General features: G+C 43.9%; 1 protein-coding gene across 2 annotated transcripts in view; it reads right to left on the minus strand.

Moving 5' to 3' along the window:
* The window catches only part of inppl1 (inositol polyphosphate phosphatase like 1), a 110,487-nt gene that overhangs the window by 51,961 nt on the left and 32,201 nt on the right, over nt 1–26,325 (minus strand). For both annotated transcript variants that reach the window (XM_062966824.1, XM_062966825.1), the window contains exons 2-8: nt 23,845–23,908; nt 13,793–13,943; nt 10,250–10,370; nt 8,887–9,027; nt 6,507–6,597; nt 3,770–3,859; nt 1,771–1,869 (exon numbers count right to left, since the gene is read on the minus strand). In XM_062966824.1, the coding sequence (XP_062822894.1) occupies nt 1,771–1,869; nt 3,770–3,859; nt 6,507–6,597; nt 8,887–9,027; nt 10,250–10,370; nt 13,793–13,943; nt 23,845–23,908 (757 nt within the window). The remainder of the gene's footprint in view (nt 1–1,770; nt 1,870–3,769; nt 3,860–6,506; nt 6,598–8,886; nt 9,028–10,249; nt 10,371–13,792; nt 13,944–23,844; nt 23,909–26,325) is intronic.

Below are 26,325 nucleotides of genomic sequence, written 5' to 3' on the forward strand. Positions count from 1 at the left end.
GGGGCCAAATTATCATTTGAAAAAAAAATGAACAAATTCCTTTGCACATTGCACATGTCTTATTTGTAGTACAAAAAACTCCCAACAACAATCATTTATTTACTTATTTACTTATTTATTTGCTAAATTTATACTCCACTCTCTCTCACCCCAAAGAGGACTCAGAGTGGCTTACAAGTTGTATGTACATATAATATATTATATTATTAGCATAGCACAATATTAGCATTATATATTACTATATTGTACTATACCACTATACCATATTATTATTAGTAATATTACATTTAATGTATAATATATAATTAATATTATTATATTATACAATATTATTACATTGTATTATTATTATTATTATTATTATTATTATTATTAGACGCCCTGAGTCCCCTACTGGGTGGGAAGGGCGGGGTAGAAATATTGTAATAAATAAATAAGTATTATATTGTATTACATTATAATATTATTACAGTAGAATCTCACTTATCCAACACTCCCTATCCAACAACAACAACAACAACAACAACAATATTTATCCTGCCTCTGGCCCAATATTGGGACTCAAAGCACTTTACAGAATGTGAAAATAACAGATTAAAAAGCATGCAAAACATATACAGTACAATCTCACTTATCCAAAACTCACTTATCCAACGTTCTGGATTATCCAACGCATTTTTGTAGTCAATGTTTTCAATATATTGTGATATTTTGGTGCTAAATTTGTAAATACAGTAATTACTACATAGCATTAATGTGTAATGAACTACTTTTTTGACAAATTTGTTGTATAACATGATGTTTTGGTGCTTAATTTGTAAAATCATAACCTATTTTGATGTTTAATAGACTTCTTCTTAATCTCTCCTTATTATCCAACATATTCGCTTATCCAACGTTCTGCCGGCCCGTTTATGTTGTATAAGTGAGACTCTACTGTATCAATATTATATGTATACACAATATATTATATTACTAGCTGTGCCCGGCCACGCGTTGCTGTGGCAAAGTGGTGGTGGTATTGGTTAAAAATTGTTGTGTAGTTTTTATTTGACGTTATTTGCATTTTTTATTAATTTTATTGTAAGTTATATTTTTATTAATTATATTTTATTATTTTCTTGTATTATTTTTAGTTATTTTCTGTTATTATAGTATTTTATTGTATCAATTTTTAGTGTTTTTTATTGTTTTTTATTGGGTTGCTTGGAGACCAAGTTGGAGGAGCTTAGCCTTCTAACTGGCAGCAATTGGATAAAAACAATTATTCCTCTCCCTCTAATTAGGACTTTATTTTTCTTTTCTTTTTGTTGTATCAACCTAGAGGCGTGGATGAGGGGTTGTGATGTCAATTTTCGAGGTTGTGGGGTGTTTACTTTTGTTGTTTTGTCCGCTGCCGTGATGCCATCACTCTTTTATATATATAGATTACCATAGCACAATATTAGTAAATGAATGAACAATACAATATTTAAAAATAAAAACAATTTTAACCAATATAAACTTATCAGGATTTCCATGGGAAGTGTGGGCCTGCTTCTGCCCAATGAGATAGTCAAGTTAAGTAGGATTGTTGTTGTGTGCCTTCATTTCAGACTTTGGGCGAGCCTAAGTCTAAAACTGAGGGCGGGGCCCAGGTAAATGACCTGGGCCTTAGTTTGGGGACCCCTGGAATACAGGTTGGCAGTATATATTAACAAATAAATAGTGAAAGGCTTTGGAGGTTGCTATTTCCAAGACTTTACACATGGAGGAGAAAAGGAGCTTTACCTCGAAGGCTTGGACTGGGATGCTTTTGGCTTTGCGGGAGGATGGCTGGGCAAGTCCCGGTTGGGCTGTGGAGCTCATCTCCTGCAGAGCTTTCAAGGCCTGGAAGGGAACAGAAGCAAGCTGAGCTTATTCTTCTATGGCCCATTGTAAGACATGCTCATTATACAGCAAACCACTAACCGACTTGCATTGAAACTGTGCGGCACATTACACCATCCCCATATGACAGTGATGGGCAACCTTTTGAGCTTGATGTGTCAAAATTGAATGATGGTCAATTAGAAATCCACGACACCCCAGAACAGTAGATTGGATTATGGTTGCTGTGGTTGTGTGGTTGCTGGTAATGGTGATCACAAGGCCCCCAGAGATGCGTCCCCCATGCCATTCCACTGCTCCCTGCTCCACCGGCTGGAAGTGAGGTCAACCAGGCTGGGCTATGGCACAGCTGGTTAGTAGCCAGCTGCAATAAATCACGACTGACCAAGAGGCCATGAGTCCGAAGCCCGGGTCGGATTGAGCTCCCGACCATTAATAGTCTAGCTTGCTGTTGACCTATGCAGCTCAAAAGACAGTTGCATGTGCTGAGTAGAAAAATTTAGGTACCACTTTATGCGGGGAGGCTAATTTGACTAATCTATGATACCATAAAAACTCCCAGCAGCGTGTGGAAAGGAATAAGGAAGTACTCCATCAAGGACTCAGTGTCACAAGTGGACGGTGAAGCGGCAGCTCCCCCTGTGGCCGGAATCGAGCATACCCTCGTGAAGCTGGAAGCTGGAAAATGTTAAATTGCCTCTGTGTCTGTCTATGTCTGTTTATAACATTTTATTCTGTATGTTGATTTTTATGACTGTTTTATTGATGCTGATGTTTTATTGTTGGGATATTTGTTTTATTGTCTTGTTGCTGTTGTTATATTGTTGTGTTGGGCAAGGCCCCATGTAAGCCACCCCGAGTCCCTTCGGGGAGATGGGGCGGGGTATAAAAATAAAGTTATTATTATTATTATTATTATTATTATTATTATTATTATTATTATTATGTCGTATGTCTAATGGCATTGAATGTTTGCTAGTCCTTCTGGTCCCCTTCTGGATTCTTCTGAACACTGGCGCAGGTCAGACGCAGACCTGGCACAGCGGAAGCGTGCTGGGCCCATAACCACTGTCAAAGCGTGCGGTTTGGATAAACACACATGCAGGAGAAGATGAAGAATCACTGGCACCAATAACGAGGCTGAAGCCTGTTTGGCTATCTACAAAAGATTTACTAACAAACGGATAACTCTCAAGACGATATATACAGACAGAGTACAGAGAGCAGAGAGCAGAGGCCAGAGAGAGGAACAGATAACACAGGGAGCTATTTATAACCACCTCTGCTGTCTGATGCAATACACAGTTAACTCTTTACACACTCGCATAGTGGACAGCAGACAGTGCATGATGCAATCTCCAGCTCACATTGCAACACTATAACTCAATTACATTTAAACAACTCTATATACAATCATTCCCACTTCAACAATATACATGTGTATTGTGATCCGCCCTGAATCCCCTTTGGGGTGAGAAAGAAGGGCGGAATATAAATACTGTAAATAAATAAATAAATAAATAAATAACCAGAAGTCCCAGAATTAGACGCTCTGAGCTAGAGTTCTGTGGTTTTGGCCTACAGACCTCGGACACAGAGTGTCAACACTACAGCAAATGTTTTATCCTCTGCTATTGCATCTTGCAGTGCAGGAGCTGAGGATGAAATATCTTTCTCGGTATGCAGCCCCATACTTCTCTATATGCAGCCGCATGCAGCCGCGTGTCATTAAAAATGTCTGTGCGTGTCAGTGCTGACACACGTGTCATAGGTTCACCATCACAACATGCTACTAGTAATCTATTCGCATAAAACAAAGAAACCACCAAGGGTGCATCTTCACTGTGGAATTAATGCAGTTTGACGTCACTTAAATTGACACTCTTGAGGATGCGCCTACCTTCTTCTCGATGCTGGAGAGGAAGTCCTTCAAGACGGACAGCTTTCGGACCAGGCTGTCCAGCTCCTGCTCCCCGGCTTGACCAGCCGTCTGCAAAACCACAAAAAAAAACCAGGGGGAAATGGGAAAAATTAGCTTCCAAAATCAGAGATCTGGTGCCTTTGAAGCATTTAAGTGCCATGCAGGCATATATGCCTTTGATATGTATAGGAACTTATGTGGACTCCATGAACTGAATAGGGTTTTCTCAGGTAAGGAAGACTCAAGAGGGGGCTTGACCCTGAAATGACTGTATTTTAATTTAATTATATCCACACATTAACGTATGTAATTGTCGTTTCTTAAATTTTTGCATTTGTTTAGTTTTTACATTTTGTTGCATGGTGTGGTGGTTAGCCGGGCTGTGGCGCAGGCTGGTGAGCAGCCTGCTGCAATAAATCACTCTGACCATGAGGTCATGAGTTCGAGGCCAGCCCGTGGTGGGGTGAGCACCCGTCAATTAAAAAATAAAAAATAGCCCCTGCTCATTGCTGACCTAGCAACCCGAAATATAGTTGCATCTATCAAGTAGGAAATAAGGTACCACTTATAAAAGTGGGGAGGCAAGTTTAACTAATTTACGACGTTGGAATGAGGAAGTGACATCAGAGTGGATGATGAAGCAGCTGCTCCCCCTTGTGGCCAGAATCGAACATCCCCTCAGGAGAAAGTTAAATTGCCTCTGCATCTGTCTCTGTCTCGGTTCTATGTGTTTATGGGCATTCTATATTTGCCCTATATGTACATAATGTGATCCGCCCTGAGTCCCCTTCGGGGTGAGAAAGAAGGGCGAAATATAAATACTGTAAATAAATGAATGAATAAATAAATAGCCGCCTTGAGTCCCTATGGGGAGAAAGGTGGCGTATAAATGATGAAGATGATGATGAAAAACAAGATAATAATGAAGAGGATGATGATGATGATGATGATGAAGAATAGAGTGATGAAGACGAAGATGATGATGAAGATAATGAAGATGAGAATGATGAAGAAGAAGAGGGTGATGAAGAAAATGACAAAGAAGATGAAGATGATGATGATGAAGAGGATGATGATAAAGAAGATAATAATGAAGAAAGTATGATGATGAAGAATAGAGTGATGAAGAAGATAATGAAGAAAATGATGGCAAAGATAAAGAAGATGATGAGGATGAAGATTATGATGAGAATGAAGAAGAGGGTGGTGATGATCAAGAAGAAGGTGATGATGATGATGATGAAGATGAAGAAGACGGGGATGAAGATGAAGAGGAGGAGGATGAAGATGATGATAATGAAGAAGTGGATGATGAAGAATAGAGTGATGAAGATGATGAAGGAAATGATGACAAAGATGAACAAGATGATGAAGATGATGAGGATGAAGAAGAGGGTGATGATGATCAAGAAGAAGGTGATGACGAAGATGAAGAAAATGATGAAGACAGGGATGAAGATGAAGAGGAGGAGAGGAGGATGAAGATGATAATGAAAAAGAGGATGATGATGAAAAAGATGATAAAGAGGAAGAGGAGGAGGATGAAGATGATGATGAAGAGAATGACGAAGAAGATGAAGAAGATGAAGAAGAAGATGAGGATGAGGATGAAGATGATAAGAAGAGGATAATAAAGAAGAAAATGATGGTGGTGATGATCATGACTATGAAGAAGAGGATGATCAAGATGATGAAGAAGATGAAGATGATAAAACAGAAGAGGAGGATGAAGAGGAGGAGGAGGATGAAGATGATATGAAGATGATAATGAAGAAGAGGATGATGATGAAAAGGATGATAAAGAAGAAGAAGAGGAGGATGAAGATGATGATGAAGAGAATGACGAAGAAGATGAAGAAGATGAGGATGAGGATGAAGATGATAAGAAGAGGATAATGAAGAAGAAAATGATGGTGATGATGATTATGACTATGAAGAAGAGGATGATCAAGATGATGAAGAGGATAATGAAGATGAAGATGATAAAGAAGAAGAGGAGGATGAAGAGCAGGAGGAGGAGGAAGATGATATGAAGAGGATAATGAAGAAGAGGATGATGATGCAAAAGATGATAAAGAAGAAGAGGAGGAGGATGAAGACGATGATGAAGAAGAGAATGATGAAGAAGATGATGAAGAAGATGATGAAGAAGATGAGGATGAAGATGATAAGAAGAGGATAATGAAGAAGAAAATGATGGTGATGATGATTATGACTATGAAGAAGAGGATGATCAAGATGATGAAGATAATGAAGAAGATGAAGATGATAAAACAGAAGAGGAGGATGAAGAGGCGGCGGAGGATGAAGATGACACGAAGATGATAATGAAGAAGAGGATGATGATGAAAAAGATGATAAAGAAGAAGAGGAGGATGAAGAGGAGGAGGAGGAGGAGGAAGATGATATGAAGAGGATAATGAAGAAGAGGATGATGTTGATGAAGATATAACGAAGAGGATGAAGATGATGAAGAAGAAGATGAGGAGGAGAATGAAGAGGAGGAGGAGGAAGAGGAAGATATAATGAAGAAGTTGAAGATGATGATGAAGATGAGAAGAAGGTGATGGTGATGCAGCACCTGGGCTTCCTTGGTAGCCCTTCTGTCTTTGAGAAGCTCCTTTTGGACTGCCATTCCCAGCATCCTCAGCCAGAAACCCTCACATGTGTAGCCCTGACTCAGTTGCCCATTTCTCCCTTTGGTGGCCACACTCACCTGCTGCAGGATCCGGGTCAACATCGGTGAGCTCTGCTGGTCAAACACTTTGGACAGGATCTCCAGGCCGGACAGGACTTTATCCACTTCGCTGGAACCACAAGGAAAGACGTTTCTATTATTTCTCTGGGTGTGTCTACATTGCAGAATTAAGCAATTTGACCCCTACTTGTAACTGCAGTGTCCCAAGGCTATGGGTTCCTGCGGGTTGCAGTTTCGCAAGGTCTTTAGCCTCCTCTGCCAAAGTGTCCTGGTTGCCATAACAAACTACAACTCCTAGGAACCTATAGTGTTGAGCCAGGACGATTTAAGCAGTGTCAAAGTGCATTCATTTTGCAGTATATAGATTGACCCATAGTCCAACACTCAATCTAGGACACCATGCTAGCTCTTTAACAACAACAACAACAACAACAACAACAACAATATTTATCCTGCCTCTGGCCCAATATTGGGACACAAAGCACTTTACAGAATGTGAAAATAACAGATTAAAAAGCATGCAAAACATATACAGTACAATCTCACTTATCCAAAACTCACTTATCCAACGTTCTGGATTATCCAACACATTTTTGCAGTCAATGTTTTCAATATATCGTGATATTTTGGTGCTAAATTCGTAAATACAGTAATTACTACATAGCATTGCTGCATATTGAACTACTTTTTCGGCCAAATTTATTGTATAACATGATGCTTTGGTGCTTAATTTGTAAAATCATAACCTAATTTGATGTTTAATAGGCTTTTCCTTAATCCCTCCTTATTATCCAAGATATTCGCTTATCCAAGCTTCTGCCGGCCAGTTTATGTTGGATAAGTGAGACTCTACTGTAGAAGTAATTTTTTAAAAATTTTATCTCACAACCTCTGAGGATGCCTGCCATAGATGTAGGCGAAACGTCAGGAGAGAATGCTTCTGGAACATGGCCAGACAGCCCAGAAAACACACAACAACCCTGTGATTCTGGCCATGAAAGCCTTCGAAAACACGGGTTTTTTTAAAATACTTAAGACTTTAATGCTTTCCCTTCTGCCAGACAGGTAGACACACCATCCGATCCCTCCTGACAGATGGCCATCCAGTTTCTGTTTCAAAAAACCCAGAGAAGGAGGTGATTGATAGATTGGATAAATAAACAGATAGGGAGACAGACAGATAGAATATTAGTATTGGAAAGAGTCCACCAAAGTCATCTAATCCAATCCGCTTCTGCCATGAAAAAAGACACAATCAAAGCTTTCCCAACAGATGGCCATCCAGCTTCTGTTTCAAAAACCCCAGAGAAGGAGGTGATTGATAAATTAGATAGACAGATAGGCAGACAGACTCATAGAATCCTAGTGTAGGAAAGAGTTCACCAAAGTCATCTAGTCCAATCCCCTTCTGCCATGAAAAAAGACACAATCAAAGTTTTCCCAACAGATGGCCATCGAAACTCCATTTTAAGGAGTCCAAAGAAGTACACCATTCACTCAAGTTGGAAGAGAGCTCCAGAGGCCATCTAGTCCAGCCTCATAATGCAATAATACAGAAGTAAAGCCTATCCAATAGATGTCCATCCAACTTCTACTGAAAGATCTCTAAAGGAGAGTTCAATGACCAGAGAGGCTTTACGCTGGGAGTGGACGGGACCCCAACGGTCATCAAGTCCAGCCCCATTCCGCCAAGTAAGGATATACATCATCAACTCTCCTGAAAGATGCCCATGGTTTGAAGGCCTCTGAAGAAGGAGAGGCCAGGCCTTTCCATCATCAGATGGAGCTGGAGGGGACCCCCAAAGGTTATCTAGTCTAACCCACATCTGCAAGGCAGGAAGACGCCATCTAAGCGCTCACAACAGATGGCTGTTCATCCAGCATCTATTCAAAGAGCACCAGAGAAGGAGGTGTTAATGTGGGATTTGTGTATTGATAGTGTTTAAATGCAATTTGTGCCATGCTTGTATTGCAACTGATTGCATCATCCAGATTGTACCATAATGTGGAAAGAGTTAATTGCCAAGAAGCTAGGATGACCTTGATGTGTGGCTGGAACTAGGGAGTATCCAGACACAAGTGTTTGTGCATAACGATTGCATCAGTTCAGTTCAGTTGAGTTCAGTCTGCCTAGATTTCAAGTCAAGTTCTGTTGGAGAACAGAACAGTCCTGTGTTCATCTGTCGTCTGCAAGTCTGTTTGTGTTGGTTATTGCTGCATACAGGAAAACTTTGTAAATAGTTTTACCAACGTCTCTGAGTGTCTCTTTGTTCTGCGTTCCACTGCTTCCATCCAACTACTGCTGCGCTGCAAATACTCTGACCAGAGGCTCCACCACCTTGGGTGCGCCAAGGCCCAGATGGATGCCCTCTAGGGCCCCCCTTTCCCCCATTCGTACCTGTGGAGGCGCTTGCAGGAGGTGACCAGGGTCTTGTTGAGGTTCGGAAGGCTGGTGGCGCCCGCCTTGACGGCTTCCAAGTCTAAAGAATAGCTGCCTTTCAGGTATTCGTGCGAAATGGTGCTCAGGCCATTGGTGGAGCTGAAAGAGTTAGGAAGAGGCGTGTGGATTGGAAGAAGGAAGTAATAATAATAATAATAATAATAATAATAATAATAATAATAATAATAATAATAATAATGATGATGATGATGATGATGATGATGTTGTGTGGCACAGGGGTCCCCAAACTTTTTAAACAGGGGGCCAGCTCATAGTCCCTCCGACTGTTGGAGGGCTGGACTATAGTTGAGTCCCTTTCAGAGTGTGACGGGCAGGATATAAATGCATTAAATAAATAAATAAATAAATAAATAAATAAATATTATTATTATTGGTATTATTATATTTATTATTTTTATCTATTATTGTTGCTACTGTTACATTTATTTTACTCTATTATTGTTATTATTATTATTATTACATTTATTATTTCACTCTGATCTTATTATTATTATTACTGCATTTATTATTTTACTCTATTTATTATGATTTGTAATATTTTCCTGTTTTTATTATTATTATTATTATTATTATTACAGTAGAGTCTCACTTATCCAACATAAACGGGCCGGCAGAACGTTGGATAAGCAAATATGTTGGATAATGAGGAGAGATTAAGAAAAAGCCTATTAAACATCAAAATAGGTTATGATTTTACAAATTAAGCACCAAAACATCACGTTTTACAACAAATTTGACAGAAAAAGTAGTTCAATATGCAGTAATGCTATGTAGTAATTACTGTATTTATGAATTTAGCACCAAAATATCACAATTTATTGAAAACATTGACTACAAAAAGGCGTTGGATAATCCAGAACGTTGGATAAGCGAGTGTTGGATAAGTGAGACTCTACTGTACATGTATTATTTCACTCTATTATTATTAAAAGGATACATAAGCACATTGACATTGAAGAAGATGAGAATAATGATTTGATCAGAGTTGGACAGTCTTTATCTTAAATTTGAGCTTTATGTAAATATTCATCCTGCCAGGCAGGATGAAGTCAATTAAAAACATACAAGTTTGCTAAAAAAATAAATAACATATCCCTAGGAAAGAAATAATTTTTAAAAAATGCATCCCTCTCCTGCTTCTGCAGCCTCTTCTACACTGTTCTTACATCCCAGATCTGATGGCAGATTGTCTGTTTATCCCAGATTATATAGCAGTGGAGGCGCATATAATCCAGTTCAAAGCAGATTGCCTGGGATCGGATCCTGGGATATAAGGCCTGCATGAAAAGCCGTTGCTTACCTTTCGAGGGCTGCGTCCTGCACTGCAGGGCTGTTGCATGCCGCTCCGGGGATGGAGCTGCCGAACGAGACGCCGCTGGACCCCGACCGAGGCGGGAGAGGGGGCTTCTCATCCTCTCCATCTGGAAAAGGAAAGAAGAAGGTCAAGAGCGGTCAGCAGAAAGTCGGCAGAGTTCCCTGCCATGTGGGCAGACAGTGACTTGAAATCCATGGCTGAGTGTTGGACGACCAGGAAATATTCTGGAGCAGATCATGAAGGAGGCAGCCTGCCATCACTTAGAAAGAAATGCTGTGATTACAAAGTCAACATGGATTCCTCAAAAACAAGCCATGCCAGGTTTGTCTTATCTCTTTTTTTGATAGAGTTACAAGCTTGGTAGATGTAGGGAATGCTGTGGATGGAGAAGATCTTGGTTTCAGCAAGGCCTTCAACAAAGTCCCCCGTGACCTTCTTGCAAGCAAACTAGTCCAATGTGGTCCCATTTGCAAACTTCACCAACATCTCTTATGGTTGTTGTATGTTTTCCAGGCTGTATGGCCATGTTCCAGAAGCATTCTCTCCTGACGTTTCGCCCACATCTATGGCAGGCATCCTCAGAAGTTGTGAGGTCTGTTGGAAACTAGGCAAGTGGTGTATATATTTCTGAACTTTGGTTGTTGTGAGTTTTCCGGGCTGTATGGCCATGTTCCAGAAGCATTCTCTCCTGACGTTTCGCCCACATCTATGCCAGGCATCCTCAGAAGTTGTGAGGTCTGTTGGAAACTAGGCAAGTGGTGTATATATTTCTGAACTTTGGTTGTTGTGAGTTTTCCGGGCTGTATGGCCATGTTCCAGAAGCATTCTCTCCTGATGTTTCGCCCACATCTATGCCAGGCATCCTCAGAAGTTGTGAGGTCTGTTGGAAACTAGGCAAGTGGTGTATATATTTCTGAACTTTGGTTGTTGTGAGTTTTCCGGGCTGTATGGCCATGTTCTAGAAGCATTCTCTCCTGACGTTTCGCCCACATCTATGCCAGGCATCCTCAGAAGTTGTGAGGTCTGTTGGAAACTAGGCAAGTGGTGTATATATTTCTGAACTTTGGTTGTTGTGAGTTTTCCGGGCTGTCTGGCCATGTTCCAGAAGCATTCTCTCCTGACGTTTCGCCCACATCTATGCCAGGCATCCTCAGAAGTTGTGAGGTCTGTTGGAAACTAGGCAAGTGGTGTATATATTTCTAAACTTTGGTTGTTGTGAGTTTTCCGGGCTGTATGGCCATGTTCCAGAAGCATTCTCTCCTGACGTTTCGCCCACATCTATGGCAGGCATCCTCAGAAGTTGTGAGGTCTGTTGGAAACTAGGCAAGTGGTGTATATATTTCTGAACTTTGGTTGTTGTGAGTTTTCCGGGCTGTATGGCCATGTTCCAGAAGCATTCTCTCCTGACGTTTCGCCCACATCTATGCCAGGCATCCTCAGAAGTTGTGAGGTCTGTTGGAAACTAGGCAAGTGGTGTATATATTTCTGAACTTTGGTTGTTGTGAGTTTTCCGGGCTGTATGGCCATGTTCCAGAAGCATTCTCTCCTGATGTTTCGCCCACATCTATGCCAGGCATCCTCAGAAGTTGTGAGGTCTGTTGGAAACTAGGCAAGTGGTGTATATATTTCTGAACTTTGGTTGTTGTGAGTTTTCCGGGCTGTATGGCCATGTTCTAGAAGCATTCTCTCCTGACGTTTCGCCCACATCTATGGCAGGCATCCTCAGAGGTTGTGAGGTATGAGGAAACTAAGGAAGGAAGGTTTATATACATCTGTGGAAAGTCCAGGGTGAGAGCAGAGCCGGCCCTAGATATTTTTCAAGTGTAGGCGAACAGAATTTTGGCGCCCCCCCCCCAACCAATCACTAAAAAGTAAAAGCGTTGGATAAGCAAAAATGTTGGATAATAAGGAGGGATTAAGGAAAAGCCTATTAAACATCAAATTACATTAAGATTTTACAAATTAAGCACCAAAAATAATGTTTTACAACAAATCAACAGAAAAAGCAGTCTCGACTGTGCTCCCGTATGTTTGGCGCCCAAAGCGACCGCTTAATTCGCCTCATTGTTGGACCGGCTTTGGGTGAGAGAAGAAGCCAGGAGATGAAGCTATTCAATGCTAATTGAGGTGATTAACTACAACATTCACACTGGCCTCCAATTGACAAAGAGTTCTTTTCCCACCCTGGACTTTCCACAGATATATATAAACCTTCCTTGCTTAGTTTCTCCATATACCTCACAACCTCTGAGGATGCCTGCCATAGATGTGGGCGAAACGTCAGGAGAGAATACTCCTGGAACATGGCCATACAGCCCGGAAAACATACAACAACCCTGTGATCCCGGCCATGAAAGCCTTCAACAAAACATCTCTTATTATTGCTCTTTTGTTATTATTATTATTATTATTATTATTATGCATCTCAATTTTCCATACTCCGAAACCAAAAGAAGTATTCGCTGACGAATGTCATGCGCAGTGGCAAAAAGTGCACTCTTTATCATGTGGCCATTACAGTGGCTGCTGGCTTAGAATTCCTTCTTCCCAAACAATTGTGTTGGAACGCCAAAGCTTCCAGCAATGGAAAAGAAAACCTTTGGGATGCATCAATGCTGCAGAACGAATGCACTTTAATTGGTTCAGTGCTATGTAGGGCTGAAGTTTGGCAAGGCCTTGAGCCATCTCTAAAGGTAAAAATAAAGGTTTTCCCGTGACGATAAGTCCAGTCATGTCTGACTCTGGGGGCTGGTGCTCGTCTCCATTTCTAAGCCAAAGAACCGGCGTTGTCCCCAGACACCTCCAAGGTCATTTATTTATTTATTTATTTACAGTATTTATATTCCGCCCTTCTTTCTCACCCCGAAGGGGACTCAGGGTGGATTACAATGCACATATATATGGCAAACATCCAATGCCATCAGAACAAACAACATACAGTATAGACACACAGAGAGACATTTAACATTTTTTCCAGCTTTCATGAGGGTATGCTCAATTCCGGCCACAGGGGGAGCTGTTGCTTCATCATCCACGAGTGACACTGAGTGCTGTACTTCCTCATTCCTTTCCACGTGTTGCTGGCAGTTTTTTATGGTGTTGTAAATTAGTTAAATTAGCCTCCCGCATAAAGCGGTACCTAAACTTCCTACTTGACAGATGCAGCTGTCTTTTGGACTGCTTAGGTCAACAGCAAGCTAGGCTATTACTGGTTGGGGGCTTAACTCAATCCGGGCTTTGATCTCATGACCTCTCGGTCAGTAGTGATTCATTGCAGCTGGTTACTAGCCAGCTGCACCACAGCCCGTCCCTTGGATGAAGGTTTAGAAGGCAGGTTGATCAAGTTTGCAGATGGGACCAAATGGGGAGGGATACTCCAAAGGACAGGGTCAGGATGCAAAAGGACCTCAGGAGAGTAGAGAGCTGATTGGCCAAAACTAACACAATGAATTTCAACCAGGACAAATGTAAGATACTCCACTCAGGCAGGAAAAAAGAAAGGCATAGATACAGGGTGGAGATCCGTACCCGAATAGTCCCTGTCCTCTGCATTGTCCTTCTCCTTCTCTCGCTCCACAGAGAAAAGCAAGGTGCAGACGAGGCCTTGGTTGGGCTGCAGGTACAACGCAATGAGATCACTCAGGGTCTTGAAGCGCCGGACCGGGACCCCTTGGGACGTCTGAAAGGAAGAACAAAAGGAAGGAAGGAAGGGAAGAATGGAGGGAGGAAGATCATCAAGACCTTGCTAGCATATGTCTTCTTCTGCAATAGCCATCAGGAGCATCTACATCAGGCATGGGCAAACTTCAGTCCTCCACATGTTTTAGATTTCAGCTCCCACAATTGAAGTGATTCAATGGAGCGTAAGAATCAAGTAAAGGTAAAGGTTTTCCCCTGACGTTAAGTCCAGTCGTGTCTGACTCTGGGGCTTGGTGCTCATCTCCATTTCTAAGCCGAAGAGCCGGCGTTTTCCATAGACACCTCCAAGGTCATGTGGCCACTGGCATGACTGCATGGAGCGCCGTTACCTTCCCGCCGGAGTGGTACCTATTGATCTACTCACATTGGCATGTTATCGAACTGCTAGGTTGGCAGGAGCTGGAGCTAACAGTGGGTGCTCACACCGCTCCCGGGGTTTGAACCTGGGACCTTTCGGTCTCCAGCTCAGTGCTTTAACGCACTTCGCCACCGGGGCTCAAGTAAATATGGTAAAATCATATTTACTCAAGTTTAAGGAGTACTAAATGACATAGCCAAAATTGTGGTGCGCATTAGATTCAATGGCACATTATACTCAAGAAAGTACAGTAATACCATAGTTACTTGAATGTAATGCACACCAGTTTTTTGGCTAAGTTACAACCAAAACTGAGGCGTGCATTACATTCAGTGGTGCATTATACTCCAGTAATTACAGTAATACCATATTTACTCATGTCTAATGCTTGTGGATGTCAATGGCTTGTCTGTGTAGTCTGACATGGCGGTGGTGAGAGTGGTCCAGCATTTCTGTGCTCTCCAAGGTTGGATCATCAAGTGCTCTGCTATGGCTGGCTTCTCTGTTGCCTTTGTGCTATTTGATTTGTGCCTGGGCCAGAGGCGGTTCAACCACCAGGCCAACTAGGCATTTGCCTGTGGCGCCATCTTGTTGGGGGCGCCATTGAGGCAACTCCTGTCTCCTGAGGCCTGCCTCTGCAAGGTACTGAACTGCTTTTTCTGCTGATTTGTTGTAAAACATGATGTTTTAGTGCTTAATTTGTAAAATCTTAATGTAATTTGATGTTTAATAGGCTTTTCCTTAATCCTTCCTTAGTAAAATAAGTAAGTAAAAGTAAGTAAAATGTTACAGTAGAGTTCCGGTTATTCGACATAAACGGGCGGGCCGAATGTCGAATAACTGGATCTGATGGATAATAGGGAGGCCCTAATATCCAGCAAGCCGGTTGAAGGAAGTGCCCCATGCACGTTGCTAGGTAGATAGCAAGCTACCTAGCAACGCGTAGGAGCGCTTCTGCCGTGCCTCTTGGGAGGCGCCCGTACGCGTTGCTAGGTAGATAACAAGCTACCTAACAACGCTCAGGAGTGCTTCTTAAGCCGAGTGCTCACCGCTCCGCCCCTTAGGAAGCGCCCGTGCATGTTGCTAGGTAGCTTGCTATCTACCTAGCAATGCGCACAGTGTCGGGTTCCCTTCTCTCAGTTGTGCTGTGGGTCCGTCTTCCGAAGAAAAGCACCAAGACACACGCTGGTAGATTCCAACAGATCTTTATTGTACCGAATGCCAGAACCTTCTTTTGGCCCACATATATAGGGGCTCCCACATACCAGAGGGTAATTGATGTTTTATGGCCGGCCTGCTTTATGGCTGGCATCTGTTCCTTGTCAGCCAACCAGAGATGTCAAGGATTGGAGATCATGACACACAGGTGCCTCCCAAGGGGCAGAGCAGCGAGCACTCGACTTAGCGAAGCGCCCGTGCGCGTTGCTAGGTAGCTTGCTATCTACCTAGCAACGCGCACAGGCGCTTCTCTGCTCGCCGCCCTGCCTCTTGGGAGGTGCCTGTGCGCATTGCTAGGTAGATAGCAAGCTACGTAACAACGTGCATGAGCGCCTCCCAAGGGGCCTGGGACGTCGGATAATACAGAGTGTCGGTTAACCGGAAGTCGGTTAACCGGAACTCTACTGTATTTGTATACCGCCCTCTCTCCTGAAAGGGACTCAGGGAAGTTTCCAATACAAAATCAGCGTAAAACATTGTACAATAAAACCCTGAAAACACTATAAAACGCTATAAGAATACAAAAAAAAAAAACCCATAACAATTGACTAAAACAATCACATAAACAGAAGCAATATAATCACTCAAATAACATATGAATCACAGAAGAAGAAAAAAGGACCACTGGGATGGAGGAGAGGATGGCCTGGATGGGCCACTAGAACTAAAGTGCAATGTTTTATTTATTTATTATTTATTTACAGTATTTATATTCCGCCCTTCTTTCTCACCCCAAAGGGGACTCAGGGCGGATCACATTATGTACATATAGGGCAAACATTCAATGCCCATAAACACATCGAACCAAGACAGAGACAGACAGACAGACCGACAGACGCAGAGGCAATTTAACTTCTCCTGAGGGGATGTTCAATTCTGTCCACAGAGGGGAGCAGCTGCTTCATCATCCACTCTGATGGCACTTCCTCATTCCAACGTTGTAAATTAGTTAAATTTGCCTCCCCACTTTTTATAAGTGGTACCTTATTTCCTACTTGATAGATGCAACTATCTTTCAGGTTGCTAGGTCAGCAACGAGCAGGGGCTATATTTTATTTTTAATTGACGGGTGCTCACCCCGCCCCGGGTGGCCTCGAATTCATGACCTCATGGTCAGAGTGATTTCTTGCAGCAGCTGTTTACCAGCCTGTGCCACAGCCCAACCCCTAATATTCTAAGATGCTTTGGGGCAGGGGAATAAAGTGCAGTGTTTCAAGTCAAAGAGATGGCCTGTGCAACTACTATAGCTATGGGCTCGGTTATCCAAAGGCAAAGCGGAAGAGCCAGGTTTTAAGCAGCTTTTTGAAGGAAGCCAGGGTGGGTGCCTGCCGGATCTCCTCCAGAAGGAATTCCAGATCCGGAGAGCAACAATAGGGAAGGGGGGATATCAAACATTTTTGCTTATCCAACGCTTTTATTTTTCAGTGATTGGTTGGGGGGGGGGGCAAACTTCTGTTCGCCTACACTTGAAAATTACCTAGGGCCGGCTCTGGCCTGGGCAATGCTGCTGCGTTTGGGAGTCCCTATGTAGACTTCTTGTCCACAGCTGCATGGTATGCAGTAGACTCCTGCAGAGGTGAGAGGATCCCCCTAACAACCACAATGTCAGGCTACACAGAGAAGCCACTGAAATCCACTAGAAACACATCGACAATTTCAATAGAAAGGAGGAAACCATGAAAATGAACAAAATCTGGCTACTAGAATTTTAAAAAATCAGAATCAAGGCAGACTCAGAAACAGGGAAATTCCAGAAAGCAAACGATAAAGTGCCAGTTAGCACCTCCCAAACAGAGGATGCCTCCAGGCAACAACAGTCCAGCTACCTCTATGCAAATACCCTTACTGGTTGATTTTGCGGCTGCAAGGCTACTCAATGCAAATCAAACTTGCAATGGCAACACTCACACTTGCTTCAAACAGACAAAGGTTCTTTCTCCCACTCTGGACATTATTTCACATGTATAAATACATCCCACTTGCCTCACTAGAAGCAGAACTCTGAAGATGCCATGAGCCACAGATGCAGGTAAAACATCAGGAGAGAATGCTACAGGAACATGGCCATACAGCCTGGAAAATTCACAGCAACCCAGTGATTCCGGCCACGAAAGCCTTGGACAACACAAACTTTTCTTTCCTTGCAGAAAATCCTTTTGTCGCCGACTGAGCACCAGAGGGCGCCATAACCGTGTGCCATGCATTACAGTACAGTAGAGTCTCACTTATTCAACACTCGCTTATCCAACGTTCTGGATTATCCAACGCATTTTTGTAGTCAATGTTTTCCATACATCGTGATATTTTGGTGCTATATTCGTAAATACAGTAATTACTACATAGCATTACTGCGTATTGAACTATTTTTTCTGTCAAATTTGTTGTATAACATGATGGTTTGGGGCTTAATTTGTAAAATCATAACCTAATTTGATGTTTAATAGGCTTTTCCTTAATCTCTCCTTATTATCCAACATATTCACTTATCCAGCGTTCTGCCAGCCCGTTTACGTTGGATAAGCAAGACTCTACTGTACATGCAAAGAGGTTCTCGCAGGAAGTGTGTCTACACTGTGAAATTAATGCAGTTTGACACTGCTTTAAGTGCCAGGGCTTAATGCTGTGGAATTGTGAGTTGTAGTTTTTGAGGCACTACAACCCCCATCATTACAGTGCATTGAGTCATAACAGTTCAAGTGATGACAAAATGCATTAATGTTTTGCATGCCCAAAAAGGGAAGGACTGGATGACCTTCGGGGATCCCTCCCAACTCTATGAATCTGTCATTCTATATCTGGCTCAAGTTCAATGCTGTCTTTATTATAAACAGAGAAAGCACGGTGTGGCCGAAAGAGGTCAGACTGGATAGCCTTTGAGGGTCCCTTTTTATTCTGAGGTTGGTTTGGTGCAGCCGGGAAAGCAGCTCAGGCTGGTGTGGCTGTGCTTGTGCGTGGGCAGGGGATTCCTGCATGCGTGGCACCTGTCTCCCAGCTGCTCTTCTGGGCCCAGCCTCCCTTAATCCCCGCTCTGACTGCAAAGCCCATCCGGGCAGCTGACACAGGAGGGATTGGGTGTGGAAGGGAACCCCAGAGGCCATCTAGTCCACCCCGTTTGTGCCACACACCATCCATGCCCTTCTGACAGATGTCCATCCAGCCTCTGCTTAAAGACCTCCGCAGGTGGCCCACATTCCAACAGAATGAGAAGGGACCCCCAAAGGTCATCTAGTCCAACCCCCTTCAGTCAAGCAGGAAGACACCATTCAATCCATCCCGACAGATGGCCATCCAGCCTTTGCTTAAAGGTCTCTAGAGAAGGAGGCTCCACAGGAGGTCTATATTGCAAGGAAAAGGAACCCCAAAGGTCATCTAGTGCAACCCCCTTCAGTCAAGCAGGAAGACACCATCCAATCCATCCCAACAGATGGCCATCCAGCCTCTGCTTAAAACACCTCTAGAAAAAGAGACTCCACCACACTCCAAATCTGAGAGTTAGAGAGGAACTCCAAAGGCCATCTAGTCTATCGTATTTCTGCCACACACCATCCAAGTCCTCCCAACAGATGGCCATCCAGCCTCTGCTTAAGGACCTCCCAAAAAGGAGGCTCCAGAGGTAGTCTGTATTGCAGTAGAATGGAAAAGTAACTCCAAAGGTTATCTAGTCCAACCCCCTTCAGTCAAGCAGGAAGACACCATTCAATCTATCCCAACAGATGGCCATCCAGCCTCTGCTTAAAAGACTTCCAGATAAGGAGGCTCCACAGGTGGTCCATATTGCAGTAGAATGAGAAGGGACCCCCAAAGGTCATCTAGTCCAACCCTATTTCTGCCACACATAAAAAACACCATCCAATCCCTCCCAACTGAGGGCCATCCAGCCTCTGCTTAAAACACATCTAGAAAAAGAGACTCCACAGTATAAGGCTTCGTTGCAAATGGGTTTCGGATTCTGGGAAGCCCACGAAAACTAGGGAATCTCTCCAATGTGCAGCCAGACCTCCTTTCCTTCCTTCCTTCGTTCCTCCCTTTCTCAATTCTTCCTATCTCTGGGCCTTTTCCCGGGGACTGGCTGGGACAGGCACAATGAGCCCAGTGTTGTGCTCCCAATGCGGCAGTGGCAGTGGCGGCGCATGAGTCCCCTGCCAAGAGCAGCAATGCGTGGGCATCCTCTGGGCACACTCGTTTCTCTCTCTCTCCGTCTCTCTCTCTTTCGTTCCTTCTTTCTCTGCAGGAAGGAAGGAAGGATCGCCCGCCCGTCCCACACGCACCACCCGGCTCTTTCCTCTCCGTGACCCACTTTTGCCAGGGAAACACTGGGGCCTTGTGTGTCGTCATTAGTATGCACTGGCTGGAGGAAAAAGCCAGAGTAATGCTATGTAATGGACTACAGCTCCCAGTATCCTCAGGAATGCATGCAACTAAACAATAGGCAACAGGTCCCAGCAGCCACAGCTCATGTTTGCAGGCAACTGGAGTTGGGACTTGGGACTACAGATCCCAGCATCCACAGCTCATGTTTGCAGGCAACTGGAGTTGGGACTTGGAACTATACCTCCCAGTATCCCCAGGAACACATGCAACTGATCAATGGACTACAGGTCCCAGCATCCACAGCTCATGCTTGCAGGAAACTGGAGTTAGGATGTTGGATTACAGCTCCCAATATCCCCAGGAATACATGCAATTGATCAGAGGACAACATTTCCCAGTATCCACAGGACATGTTTGCAGGCAACTGGGGTTAGGATGTTGGATTACAGCTCCCAATATCCCCAAGAGTACATGCAACTGATCAATGGACTACAGATCCCAGCATCCACAGCTCATGCTTGCAGGAAACTGGGGTTAGGATTTGGGACTACAGCTCCCAGTATCCCCAGGAATGTATGCAACTAATCTTGGACTATGGGTCCCAGCATCCACAGCTCATGTTTACAGGCAGCTGGGGCTAGGATTTGGGACTACAGCTCCCAGTATCCTCAGGAATGCATTCAACTAATCAATGAACAACATTTCCCAGCATCCACAGGACATGTTTGCAGGCAACTGGGGTTAGGATGTCAGACTACAGCTCCCAGTATCCCCAGGAATGCATTCAACTAATCAATGAACATTTCCCAGCATCCACAGCTCATGCTTGCAGGCAACTGTGGTTAGGATTTGGGACCACAGCTCCCAGTATCCCCAGGAATGTATGCAACTAATCTAGGACTATGGGTCCCAGCATCCACAGCTCATACTTGCAGGAAACTGGAGTTGGAACTTGGAACTACAGCTCCCAATATCCCCAGGAATACATGCAACTGATCAATGGACTATAGGTCCCAGCATCCACAGCTCATGCTTGAAGGAAACTGGATTTAGGATGTTGGACTACAACTCCCAATATCCACAGGAATACATGCAACTAATCAATGGACAACAGGTCCCAACACCCACAGCTCATGCTTGCAGGCAACTGGGGTTGGGACTTGGGACTATAGCTCCCAGTATCCCCTGGAATGAATGCAACTATGAATAGACAACAGGTCCCAGCATCTGCAGCTCATGCTTGCAGGAAACTGGGGTTGGGACTTGGGACTACAGATCCCAGTATCCCCAGGAATGTATGCCACTAATCTTGGACTGCAAGTCCCAGCATCCACAGCTCATGCTTGCGGGCAGCTGGGGCTAGGATTTAGGACTATAGCTCCCAGTGTCATCAGGAATGCATTCAACTAATCAATGGACAACATTTCCCAGCATCCACAGCTCATGCTTGCAGGCAACTGGGACTGGGATTTAGGACTATTACTCCCAGTATCCTCAGGAATGCATGCTTGCAAGAAACTGGGGTTGGGACTTGGGACTACAGCTCCCAGTATCCTCAGGAATGCATTCAACTAATCAATGGACAACATTTCCCAGCATCCACAGTTCATGTTTGCAGGCAACTGGGGTTGGGACTTGGGGCTATAACTCCCAGTATTCCCAGAAATGAATGCAACTAATTAATGGGCAACAAGTCCCAGCATCCACAGCTCATGCTTGCAGGCAACTGGGGTTGGGACTTGGTACTACAGTTCCCAGTATCCCCAGAAATAAATGCAACTAATCAACGGACTACAACTCCCAGTATTCTCAGGAATGCATTCAACTAATCAATGGACAACATTTCCCAGCATCCACAGCTCATGCTTGCAGGCAACTGGGGTTGGGACTTGGGACTATAGCTCCCAGTATCCCTAGGAATGTATGCAACTAATCAATGGACTACAGGTCCCAGCATCTGCAGCTCATGCTTGCAGGAAACCAGGGTTGAAACTTGGGACTACAGATCCCAATATCCCCAGGAATGTATGCAACTAATCTTGGACTACGGGTCCCAGCATCCACAGCTCATGCTTGCGGGCAGCTGGGGCTAGGATTTAGGACTATAGCTCCCAGTATCATCAGGAATGCATGCAACTAATCAATGCACAACATTTCCTAGCATCCACAGCTCATGCTTGCAGGCAACGGGGGGTTGGGATTTGGGATTATAACTCCCAGTATCCCCAGGAATGAATGCAACTATCAATAGACAACAGGTCCCAGCATCCAGTTTATGCTTGCAGGCACTGGGGTTGGAACCTGGGACTATAGCTCCCAGTATCCCTAGGAATGTATGCAACTAATCAATGGACTACAGGTCCCAGCATCTGCAGCTCATGCTTGCAGGAAACTGGGGTTGGGACTTGGGACTGTAGCTCCCAGTATCTCCAGGAATGAATGCAACTATCAATAGACAACAGGTCCCATCATCCAGAGCTTATGCTTGCAGGCAACTGGGCTTGGGACTTGGTACTACAGTTCCCAGTATCCCCAGAAATAAATGCAACTAATCAATGGGCTATAGCTCCCAGTATCCCCAGGAATGAATGCAACTATCAATAGACAACAGGTCCCAGCATCCAGAGCTTATGCTTGTAGGCAACTGGGGTTGGGAATTGGGACTATAGCTCCCAGTATCCCCAGGAATGAATGCAACTGTCAATAGACAACAGGTCCCATCATCCAGAGCTTATGCTTGCAGGCAACTGGGGTTGGGACTTGGGACTGTAGCTCCCAGTATCCCCAGGAATGAATGCAACTATCAATAGACAACAGGTCCCAGCATCCAGAGCTTATGCTTGTAGGCAACTGGGGTTGGGACTTGGGACTGTAGCTCCCAGTATCCCCAGGAATGAATGCAACTATCAATAGACAACAGGTCCCAGCATCCAGAGCTTATGCTTGTAGGCAACTGGGGTTGGGAATTGAGACTATAGCTCCCAGTATCCCCAGGAATGAATGCAACTGTCAATAGACAACAGGTCCCATCATCCAGAGCTTATGCTTGCAGGCAACTGGGGTTGGGAATTGGGACTGTAGCTCCCAGTATCTCCAGGAATGAATGCAACTGTCAATAGACAACAGGTCCCATCATCCAGAGCTTATGCTTGCAGGCAACTGGGGTTGGGAATTGGGACTGTAGCTCCCAGTATCCCCAGAAATGAATGCAACTGTCAATAGACAACAGGTCCCATCATCCAGAGCTTATGCTTGTAGGCAACTGGGGTTGGGACTTGGGACTGTAGCTCCCAGTATCTCCAGGAATGAATGCAACTATCAATAGACAACAGGTCCCATCATCCAGAGCTTATGCTTGTAGGCAACTGGGGTTGGGAATTGGGACTGTAGCTCCCAGTATCTCCAGGAATGAATGCAACTATCAATAGACAACAGGTCCCATCATCCAGAGCTTATGCTTGTAGGCAACTGGGGTTGGGAATTGGGACTATAGCTCCCAGTATCCCCAGGAATGAATGCAACTGTCAATAGACAACAGGTCCCATCATCCAGAGCTTATGCTTGCAGGCAACTGGGCTTGGGACTTGGTACTACAGTTCCCAGTATCCCTAGGAATGCATGCAACTATCAATGGACTATAGGTCCCAGCATTTGCAGCTCATGCTTGCAGGCAACTGGGGTTAGGATTTAAGAGACCAAAAGAAGGGTTCTTCAAAGCCTTCATCAGACGCTTTTAAACTTAGGCTGGATGGACATCTGTTGAGAGGCTTTTGCTTGTGCTTTTCCTGCCTGGAAGAACGAAAGGGTGGACTAAATGGCCTTTGGGGTTCCCTTCAAACTCCATGATTCTCGGTCATACAGTGAGATGGAAGAGATTCCCCAAAGGCCATCTAGCCCCGCAAAGACCCCTGACCTCTTTGGAGAAGTCACACTCTCTCAGCCTCAGCAAAGCTCCTCTGAGTAAATATTTTGGGGAAAAGGGAAGGGAGCTCACCTGTACAGCTAGGAAGTCCTCTTCGTCCGGCAAAATCCGGTAAGTGTGGACATGCTTCTGGAATCTAAGGGAGATTAAACAAAGAGAAGCAGAGGATTAAAAACCAACAGAAGGTTCAAATTCTCCAACAAAGGTTCTGTCTTCTTATTAAGTTAACTAGCTTTGCCCGGCCATGCGTTGCTGTGGCTTTTCAGAATCATTTGTTGGTCAGGTGGAACAGTAGTGAATAGCCTTGGAACTTCAAAGCCTGGCTGGTTTGTTCTTATGGGAATCCTTGTTTGGTGAGATGGAATACAATGAGTAGTCTCTGTGTGGGAGGTTTGAATGGTGTTATTAGTCACGGTTGAGGGGTGGGGGTGTTTGGGCATGTGCCGGTTCGTGTTTGGCGCATGCGCAGTTCGTTTTTCCTGGTTTTATGGCTTTTTTAGGTCCCGATTCAGTTGGAGATGTTCGGTTTCATGGTAGGAACCTAGCGGCAAGGCCGCTGGGTTCTGTTGTCAAGTTTCGTGTTTCTGGGAAGTTTAGTTTTGTTGTTTACTTCTAGGCCCAAATTTCATTACCCTTATATATATATCTATATATATAAAAGAGTGATGGCATCAGGGCAGTGGACAAAACAACAAAACTACAGGCCCCCCAACCTCGAAATTTGACAACACAACCCATCATTCACAGCTCTAGGTTGATACAACAAAAAGAAAAGAAAAATAAAGTCCTAATTACAGGGAAAGTAATAATAGTTTTTATACAATTGCTGCCAGTTTGAAGGCTAAGCTCCGCCCACTTGGTCTCCTAGCAACCTACTCAGCCCAGGGGACAGGCACAGTTAGGCCTCACTTAGGCCTCTTCCACAGATTATCAGATTTTAACTGGATTATATGGCATTTAGGAGACCCATTTAGAATCTTATATTATCTGCTTTGAACTGGATTCTCTTGAGTCCACACTGCCATATAATCCACTTCAGTGTGCATACTGAAAATAAAGGCAACCATACAACCGACATTTAATACCACCACTACCTCAACAATTTCTCACCAACACCACCAGACAACGCCACAACAACGCGTGGCAGGGCACAGCTAGTATAGATAGATAGATAGATAGATAGATAGATAGATAGATAGATAGATAGATAGATAGATAGATAGACTAGCTGTGCCCAGCCACGCATTGCTGTGGTGTTGTCTAGTGGTGTTGGTGAGAACTTGTTGAGGCTGGATGGCCATCTGTCAGGAGTGCTTGGATTGTGTCTCCTGCATGGTAGAAGGAAGTTGATCTGGATGATCCTTAGGGGTCACTCCAAACCTTAGGATTGTATGATGATGTTATTGTTATTATTATTATTATTATTATTATTATTATTATTATTATTATTAGTATTGAGAGGCTGGGTGGGCTGAGTAGGTTGCTAGGAGACCAAGTGGGTGGAGCTTAGCCTTCTAACTGGCAGCAATTGGATAAAAACAATTATTCCTCTCCCTCTAATTAGGACTTTATTTTTCTTTTCTTTTTGTTGTATGAACGTAGAGGCATGGATGAGGGGTTGTGCTGCCAAGTTTAGTGTTTCTGGGATGTATAGTTTTGTTGTTTACTTCTATGCCCAAATTTCATTACCCTTATATATATATAGATATAGGTGTTGAAGCAGTAGCTGGATGACCATTTGTTGGGAGGGCTTGGATTGTGTCCTTGTGCCTGGCAGAAGAAGGCCAGACTGGATAGACTTTGGGGGTCCCTTCAAACTCTTGGAATAAAACATTTTTCAAAGTCCATCCGGTCCATTATGTTAGGCAGGAAGACACAATCCGAGCCCTCCTTACAGATGGCCATCCAACCTCATAGGGATTCATATTTTGCTCATACTCGTGAGACTTAATCCCTTAAATTATGCTGACTGTATCCAGTGGATTCGAGAGGCAGAGAATTGGCTGCGCTTTGCAAATCTGAAATCAAAACACAACCTGGGAGTGGGAGGCAATGCGTGTTTTCCCGGCCTGTTGCAAGTATCATCAGCAAAGTTTATGTACAAAACACAGAAACCTAAAAGCAAGGGATATGGAGATGCAAAGGCCTTGCAACTAGTATTTAAAAGCATTATAAAAAGGAGAGAGTGCTACTCGGGGAGAATGGGAGAGACAGTACATTTGGGGGGCTTTAGCTCAAGGGTAAACAAGCAACAAAACCCAAAACATGATGCATAAAATTGCAAACTGCACACAGAAAATACAGAATTGTTCTCTGTGTTGTCGAAGGCTTTCATGGCCAGGATCACAGGGTTGTTGTGTGTTTTCCGGGCTGTCTGGCCATGTTCCAGAAGCATTCTCTCCTGACGTTTCACCCACGTCTATGGCAGGCATCCTGAGAGTTTGTGAGGTAACCTCATGTTCAACCCATTCCTATCTTTCCTATCTATTCCTCTCTCCGTCAAACACCGAAACCATCCTCTGGGTGCATTTTAATGAGGCCGCATCATGTGCC

The sequence above is a fragment of the Anolis carolinensis genome, unplaced genomic scaffold (genome assembly GCF_035594765.1).
Source record: "Anolis carolinensis isolate JA03-04 unplaced genomic scaffold, rAnoCar3.1.pri scaffold_33, whole genome shotgun sequence".
NCBI classification, from domain to species: domain Eukaryota; kingdom Metazoa; phylum Chordata; class Lepidosauria; order Squamata; family Dactyloidae; genus Anolis; species Anolis carolinensis.